This window comes from Anolis carolinensis, chromosome 1, assembly GCF_035594765.1.
Source record: "Anolis carolinensis isolate JA03-04 chromosome 1, rAnoCar3.1.pri, whole genome shotgun sequence".
NCBI lineage: Eukaryota > Metazoa > Chordata > Lepidosauria > Squamata > Dactyloidae > Anolis > Anolis carolinensis.
The window spans coordinates 138,041,671-138,050,877 of NC_085841.1; the positions used below are offsets into that span (position 1 = coordinate 138,041,671).

The window sequence follows — 9,207 nt, forward strand, 5'->3', positions numbered from 1 at the left end:
AATCTGTGCCTCTGTGTGCAACATGAGTCAGAATGTGTCTCTCTTACTCAGACACATGTGCATTATTAGTCATTTTTAAAGAGACACGGAGCAAGGCAATTTCAACTAATTAATGCAGGAGCCGGTTCTTCTTAATCCACAATCTCGATAAAATTAAATTATCTGAAATTAAATAGCATCAGCATGACCTCTAGAAGGAAAGGGAGGTTCAAGCCTGAAATGATCTGTTAAACTGGACCATCAAGACTCCTATGTAGTTCAGCCTCTCCTAAAATAATCAATCAGTAGTACACTAAATGATCAATCAGAAAGAACACAGTAAATAAGCTACTGTCATTTAGCCTCTCAGGAATAACAAAGACATTTTACAATCTATCCAATGAACACTTATTTGGCAGTAAGCTACACTGAAGCCATGCAGGGGACTTCTAAGTACACATTGTCCTTGTAGAGTAATCGTATTTAAGGACTGTCCAATGATAATGAATAGGGAAAATAATTTGCCCTTTCCCAATTCAAGTCCCTGCAAATAGGCAAAACCTAAATCAATCTACCCATTATGTTGGTCTCCCACATCTCTGAGATCCTTGGAAATCATTATCCTAAATCCCCTAACCATTTAAAAGTTTCTATGTTATTACTAATAGACTTTCAACATAATGAAATCAAGCATTTTTTAATCTATTAACTAAGTATGGCAAATTCAAAAGATGTTCCTAAGCTGAAAATCTTAGAAGTGATGTCTGCCCACTTTCTTGTAACTTTCATGACTGTACTCATCCTAATTTAGAAAATACTCATGTTCCAAGGTAAAGATGTACAAAATAACGATCTAGTTTAAGCACAAACAGATGCTCTAAATTGCATAACTACAGACCAGTAGAGAAGCACTTATTATTATAATACCTCCATTACAACATTTCTAAGTTGAAAGTGTATGCTTGAACATACATTCCATATAGAAAACAAATTATGAACAGCATTCTCATTAATTACTATAAATATGACATAGATTGAATATGGTTCTGTGTGTATGCCCTCCAGTTACAAGGAATGGCTGCTGCATGTTTCATGTTTCCAAACTGTATAATATAGTGCTTTACACAGTGAATACTAAAAATAAGATTTCTTAGTGGCACTAAATTGCTGTATTTCTGTAATAAACGTTAATCTCTCTCTTCATTTGTGGTTCAGTTTCTACCTGCAGACAACTGATACATGTCACCGTAACTGCTCAAAATAATCACAGCAGAAATTATGCATGTACTGTAATTTCTCTAGACATTGCTTAGAAAAATATGTGCAAAAATTACATTATGGAATTTGTCAAACAAAAGTGTGAAAATTCATTTATGATCTTATATCTTGTATACTCCAAAGCTTGAGGCAGTTTATAAAATTGATAAAACTATATTGACGTATAAAATCAATGAAACTTAGAAAACGGAGTAAATGCAAATAAAATTAAAATAACAGAAAATTATTTTTAAAAGGAGAGAAGAAACAGTGACTATTCCTCCAGTGATATTTAGAATTCATTGTCCCCCTAATATATATATTCATTAAACATGCTAGTTACATGTGAACTTATTTTCTTATTCATTTGCTTCTAGTTCTATACGGCTTCTGTTTGGCAGCATATCTATTCTGATTATGGCTTTCTCCTACAAATTTTGGCAAGTCCAAACCTAGATTACATCAGAAAACTAAAGCTTCCCACTCCCCTGTCATTTTCTCTATACTGATTTGAATCTGACTTAAAGGTGGTGGGGGGGGGGGGAGAGAGAGAGAGAGAGAGAGAGAGAGAGAAACCAGTCTCAACGTATGGGAATCATTGCTGTGGAAGCAATGAAAACACAATGGAGCATTTCCCACCAACATATATGAGTAAGCATTAACCATAGTGAGGAACCTTTCATTTGACAAAATTATAACGGCAACCAGAGGCACTATTTGAAAGGAAGACCTTAAGCTGCAATATATATACTTGCGTTTCTAGTTCTATTTTGTCTCTTCATTTAAGAAGGTTATTTGCCTTCATGCTTTGCTGTCTGTAGCTATCTAGAACCTAAGTGAATCTCATGTGAGAAAAACCTTATATCTTGAGAATTATTTTGAGAGTGATATCAACAAGCAAGGGGTAAGTGTTCAGCTGAAACACATATTTGCCTTATGGATTCTATTGGTTTTCAATTTAAGAAAGATGTTATCTTTCTTGCTTCCCGGCTTGTATCTATCTGCAAGTTAGGTGAGTAATATGAGAAATGAACATGATTTGTATAATACATTAGAGGTTATCACAAGAAGCTGAAGGAGGAAATAGCAGCAATCAAGGAATAGTAAGGAAGACACACCTATCACATACAAAATCTTTAATCTTCATACTCTTTTATATAGTCATTAAGGTTTTAGAATACTACGTATGTACATAAAACTTTGTACTGAGCAAATGCTCATGCTTTTGCCTTCAAACATCTGGAGATGTTAGTGATCTCACAGGATCTCCTCCAGATGGGAATACTCAACTAATCCAGATTGCTGCACGATGATGCCCAGACACAGCAAAGCACTCTTCATGTAGCAGTAACTGACAGAGTGGGGGGGGAAAAGTTACTTCAGACTAACAATTCCAAGGTCAGCATAACAGTGATATATTTAATTGTTTAAGATCTCGGAATATCTACCTATACAAATGACTTGATAAACTATTTTTTCTACATAACATAGCCTACTTTGGAGAGCTTTGTTTCTTCTCCAACATATTTTTCCATAGAGATATTGCCTTTCAAATCTCTCTGATGAGATTTAGAAACAGGACGTCAGCAGTACTCATTTTAGCTTAAATGTACCCAGAGTATACTTGGTGTAAGCTGGAATCATATGTTCTCTTTCAGCTGAAAAGGGGTATTTTAGAACATGGGGACCATATAAAGGAAATGAAAACTAGGGCATGTGTGAGAAACATCAAAGAAAACATTTCTTCTCAGTGGATATTATTAGTTCATAGGTCTCAGTAAGTAGTTGTAGTATTTAAGTTCTGTTTGGGCTTTATATAAACTCTGTAACCCCACCCATGAATATTATAGCCCCAACCTATGGTTTCTCTTGCACACCTGTGCACTATTTTTAAACTTCAAACTGAGCAAAGTTCATTTCAATTTAAACAAAAATAAAAAGTGTTCTGTATGTAATAGCTGGGGAGAGATTTGGAAAGGAGTTTCATGCAATAATTCCACTTGAGTATTTCTAAAGGCCAGGGCATTAGCTGCTTTTGGTGAAGAAGGAATGATAAAAAGTGTATTGTTTTGTAACTGGCTAGATTTATATCATTATGGCCTGAAAATCAATGAAGAAACATCAATAACCTCAATGGATATATGCACATTCTTCCATCTGGTTAACAGGAATCTTTGCATTGCAACCTTAGTGTGCAATACTTGGTCTATTTTATCAACAGTCAAAGTACATAATTGAAATTTCTTCCTTTCTCTCCTGGTAGTCAACAAGGAATTGAAACCACATTACTCTCTTAACTAAAAAATCTCCCAATGGATATATGAATGAGCAGAGGAAATTAAGAAGTTCAACCAACCAATGGACTCCTCAATGAGTGTGGTTGCTCATTGCTAATCCCAATAGTCCAAAACAACCAAATATCCCTTGAGTCTTTGCTTTTAGTATTATTTGCTAAATTGTTGTACAGTTTTTTCTTCAATCTTCCATAAGAAGGAAACTATATTGCCCCAAAGACCTTTGCTCTTCTCTCTAAACACATTCCAGGAATTCAGCAAGAATGGAAAAAGAGTACAGTACATGCATTTCTGACCCATTTACAAGTGGCGAGAAACAAGTTTTACTCCTTGTTTTCAAGCCATCTGCTACTTTGCAGCTTTTTGCACAGATCACAAAGTACGCAAGTAACCTTAATTTCCCCCGTTACTTAAAATTAGTCAGGAGTGCATCCCTTATTATAGTGTGATAGAGGTGAGGTTACAGAGAGGGGTTTATATATTTAGTCATTTGTTTTCCTTGTACAGATAGGGATGAAAATATAAAGGCCTTCTTGATTTTTGTTACTAAGAAGGGGATACCCATATTTCACATGAATGTTGACAGGTGATAGGAAAATCAGTGGAGGGGGAGCATTTCTGTACAATGTAATTGAATAGATAAGCCCTATAATCTTATTCTAACTATATTAACTCAGAAGTAACTATGTGAGATCAGCAGGAATGACGTCTAAGTAGATGGTTAGGGTTACTGTACATCTTAAAATGCAATGTATATTCCTGTTAGGTTTTTAGCACACTGTTGAAACAAGAGGAGCAGTCTAACCACAAGTTATTTTAGTTTATTTTGTATTCGTTTGGAGTTTTGTTATTGGTGGGGAGTGGTTATGTAAAGAAGACATTAATCTGTTATTTGGGATATCCAAGAGTCCGAATGATATTATTGGGATGCTGTGTTCAGCTGTTGAACATATTATGAATTTTTGCACACACAATGATTGGTAAATCTATATCCGTTAGGAATATATATCTTTTGACAGGACACACAAAAAGAACATTGCAGTATGTCACACACTCAGCTCATGCACGCACGCACGCACACACACAGGAAGACAGACAGATCCACACATCACACATCTCCTTAGAAATGCAGCACTTTGGATTCCTCAGCACATTTCTGTCAATAAAAAAAGAAAATTATTATCTCCCCATAGCACAATTAAAATAAGAGCTACTGGACTCTGTTAATTAAGATTGTATTTGCTTTGAAAAGTAAGGCTGATTCGCTATGAAATGATTATTTTTCAGTTACACACTCTTTCAGCTTTATACCTATAGTTAAATGTAAGTATACATTTTGCTAAATATAGATTCTAATGAAGTCAAACACCTCTGCTGGTTCCTCCTCCTGCTGCTCCTCCTCCTTTTACCTGTTGTGTGGCTCCAGGGATAGTATCAAATTATAGTCTATTCCCCCTTGTAGTTAAACAATACATTACTAAATTAATCTAGGTTCATGCATAATAGGCACCAAAGCTATTGGCCGAGGAGTCATGTCAAAGCCCCATTGTGTGTTAGCTGAATATAGATCATTAGAGAGTGTGAATTCTACCTTCAGAGTTTTATATATTACACCAGTCTAAGAAAACCTTTAAATAACAAATGTCAAGGACCTGTAATGATGCACTTAATACATGAGTCAGTTCCCAGCTGTAGCTAAGACAATTAGTTATCATAACTTATTCTATTCCTCCCTGCACCCCTTAGCATATTTTCCTTACCTCCGTGCTGTAGGATAGGCTCATTTCATTGCCTGTATGTGTGTGTTCCTGGCAAATAGAGCTCCAGTCTACCACAGCCAGTTCCTTCCCAAGCTGGCAGCACTCCTGGGCACTGCCAGCTGTTAGCAACCCCATCATAACAGTCCCAGTTTGCCAAAAGAATCAGATTTATGTTGTTTTTCCCCCCATCTAACTTCTCAGCACATCCAGAGTCAAGGGGCTAATATGTCACAAATATTTGGGGATTGCCAAGCCACACATGTTGCAGGGCAAAGTAAAAACTTAGCAAATGTAGGAAGATAAAAAAAAGATAGGGGAAGATGAAACAGGAGGGAGGAAAGCCAAGTCCAGAGAGACATGCAGAGGGTGATAATAAGTACTAAAACTTTCAGGAGATGGTGTAAGTCAAAAATACTTTTTCCTTATAGCAGCCCAGCAAAAGAGACAAAGTCCGTACTAGAATACACACAAATACCTCCAAGGACAAGCCTCTGCTTTATAAGAGCTGACCTTTCAGCACCATTTCTATATATGTCAGATATTTCTACTCCTCTGTTCTTTATTCAACATGAGTAAAATGAGATCAGAGGCAACTAAGAGCCAGGCATCATTTTATCACCTACAACACCTTGAGCAATGGGTTTGAAGAGAAAATGGTAGTATGTTCAATTAACATGCACAAAGTCACACATACACACATCTTGGCCACGTTCTATATTATGCAAGCCCCTGTATAAATCACAGCAGAAACAAAAATGAAATGTGGCCCATCTGCTTCTTATCCTTCTCCTAACCTCTGTCTAGTGCTTATAATGATCAAATGTAATCCAAGAAAATCACTTCACAAAGTGACCCCATCACTTTACAATGTGATGCTGTGACACATACATTGGAGATAGGCAGTAGCAGTATGCAAACATCTTTGTCACTTTGAAGTTTGAATTCTCTTCTGTTTATAAGACATTTTATGTAAAATTGGGAAGGAGGAGAAAAATGACTATGGAAAATAAGAAGCATCTACTTTTAAAAAATAAAAAGTACCAAGCTAAACTAGAGGGAATGCAATTCTCACTGGATCTATCTCTCCCTCTCCCCACACACATACACACACACACATTCTGCTGTCATAGGGAGCTTCAAGGCAGAAACAGGTCTAAAACAAGCGGCAGGTGCTGACAGTTAGAAGCAACCAAAGCTCCCTTCCAACTTAAAATAAGGCCTCAGCTCACCAAAGGCAAATTGAATGAACAGGATGTTGTTGTCTCTCTCCAGGGATGAGGCAAGCTGTGGGGCTAAGGCCAATGCACAGAAGTTGTGTAACCCTCTAAGATTCCTGCCTCAGCTCCAAGGAAGGCAGAGTGCCAAACCAGAATGAGGACTGGGGAGAGGAAAGAAGAAGGACCAACCCTGGAATGCCTGTGTGTGATGCAATTCCAGGTGAATATGTGAGAACAGGACGCTTAACACATTGAAACGCTGAAAATCAAACCTCTCCTCTTTGGAAGAGGAGGAGAAAGGCAGGCGAGAAAGCAACACTCCTGCCACCTGCAACTTAAGGGGAGGCACCGAAAGTACATCCCATGGAAGGCTGTCAGGTGGGATAAATACATCGTGGCCCCTTTTCCCATGGTGAGATGCAGGGGGGAACCATAAGGCAAGTAGGTGGGAATAAGGGGATATGTTGTCTAAGGCTTTCATGGCCAGAATCACTGGGTTGCTGTGAGTTTTCCGGGCTGTATGGCCATATTCCAGAAGGATTCTCTCCTGACGTTTCACACACATCTAGGGCAGGCAGAGGTTGTGAGGTCTGTTGGAAACTAGGCAACAAAGGATTCCCCCCAAGCGGGAAGCAGCCAAGCTTTGAAGCTACAAGGCTATTCAATGCTAATCAAGGTGATCAATTGCAACATTCACACTTGCCTCCAATAGAGTTCTTTCTCCCACCCTGGACCTTCCGCAGATATACAAACTCCACTTGACTAGTTTCCAACAAACCTCACAACCTCTGAGGATGCCTGCCATAGATGTGGGCGAAATGACAGGAGAAAATGCTTCTGGAACATGGTCATACAGCCTGGGACACTCACAGCAACCCAATGAGTGGATAGCAAGGCTGGGGAGCCCAACAACTGCTAGAAGCGGAGATCTAGCAAAGGAGCGGAAGTGGAGGAGGAGGAGGAGGACGAGGAAGGACAACTTGGCCGCCGAGGAGGCAGCTATCTTTAGTATCCCCCTCCAACGAGCCGGGTCCAGCCAAGCCAAAGAGCAGGTGCTAGTGGTTGTTGTCCAATCCATGCCTCTTTTGGGGTGGAGGCGAGGCTGAAGCCGAAATACGCGCCGAGGGAGGGAAGAAAGGATGGATGGATGGAAATGTGTTGTCGAAGGCTTTCATGGCCGGAATCACTGCGTTCTAGAAGCATTATCTCCTGACGTTTCGCCCACATCTCCCATCCAAGGATCCCCCAGGCAGGAATCAGCCAGGCCTTGAAGCTGCAAGGCTTTGCAATGCTAATCAATTGCAACATTCACACTTGCCTCCAACAGACAAGAGTTATTTCTCCCACCCTGGACCTTCCACATATATATAAACGCAACTTGCGTAGTTTGTAATATACCTCACAACCTCTGAGGAGGCCTGCCATAGGTGTGGGCGAAACGTCTGGGGAGAATGCTTCTGGAACATCGCCATACAGCCCGGAAAACTCACAGCAACCCAAGGATGGAAATCTATGCCTTTGGTATGCCAGCTCGGGAGCGAGCCACCCAAACCGCGACACCCTTTCCTCCTTCTCCACAGAAAGGGGATACACATCCAAGGCTTACCCTGAGCTGCAGCGAGGACCACCACCAGCATGAGCAGCAGCAGCAGCATCGGCATCAGCAGCAGCATCCCCTCTTGCCTCCGCGCCGTCATGTCTGCAGTTATTCCACACACATAAGGGAAGGGGAGCCAGCCAGGCAGCCGGCCGAGGAGGCGAGGAGGAGGAGGAAGGGGGCCAGAGGATCACCAGAGGGCGAAGCGAGGCGGCGGCAAGAGAGCGGGAAGCAGCAGCAGCAGCAGCTCCAGGTGGCAACAGCAGCAGCAGCAGAGGCAACGGAGGCGCAGCATCCGACGCCGCCTCCTCCTCCTCCTCCTCTTCTTCCTCCTCCTGCTCCTCCTGCAGGACTGCTGCGAGTTGCCTCGGCTCTCCTTCTCATAGCATCAAGTGCCGGCCAGGGCTCCCCAGGAGGAGCAAGAGACAACTAGGCGACTAGGTGAAGACAACTAGGGAGAAGGGAGGCCTCTGAGGAAATCCCACCACGACGGCTCCCAGAGAGAAGAAGGCGGCGGAGGAGGCGGCGGAGGCAACAGCAGGAGGGGCGTTGAGGCGGCGTTTCCTTCCCTGGGTGGGTTGAAAGGGAAGAGCGGGTGTCCGTCTTGTCACGGCTGAGGAGGAGGACAAGCAAGCACTTCTTCGGCTAGCGACAGGAGAAGGAGCTGCTGCGGCTGCTGAGGTTGAAGCTGCCTCTTCCTCCTCCTCCTCCGCCTTCGCCGCTGCTGGTGGACTCAACCATCCCTTCCTATCGAGAGGGGAAGGAGGATGGATGGAGGCGCGGGCGAGCGGGCGGGCGCGCACACCAAACGCCTCCGGCGGGCGGGCGGGCGGGCGAAAAAGAGAGACAAGAGAGAGAGAAGGCGAGAAGCACCCCCCTCAGAAAAGACTGAGGGAGGCGAGAAGAAAGAGACCTATTTTGTTTATTTTTTTCCCTCCTTTCCTCACGCTTCTTTCATCCAGGCGGAGAACATCTTTATTATCCTGTTTTATTTTTCCCCTTCCTCACTCTCTTCTTATATTCTTTATTGTCTCCCCAGGACTGGAAGAAGAGGTTGTGTTTCCCCTTCCCACACACACGGCAGAAAGGGTGGGTGTTGGTTG

At 41.7% G+C, this 9,207-nt stretch overlaps 1 protein-coding gene across 3 annotated transcripts in view; it reads right to left on the reverse strand.

Moving 5' to 3' along the window:
- Positions 1-8,935, reverse strand: part of csmd1 (CUB and Sushi multiple domains 1) — a 1,478,446-nt gene extending 1,469,511 nt beyond the window's left edge. Inside the window, exon 1 of one of the 3 annotated variants that reach the window (XM_062969106.1) lies at positions 8,114-8,930. In XM_062969106.1, the coding sequence (XP_062825176.1) occupies positions 8,114-8,204 (91 nt within the window). In that variant the 5' untranslated portion in view covers positions 8,205-8,930. Of the gene's footprint in view, positions 1-8,113 lie in introns of all 3 variants that reach the window. The other 2 variants (XM_062969107.1, XM_062969109.1) reach the window with 2 other exon arrangements.
- Positions 8,936-9,207: the final 272 nt, after the last annotated feature.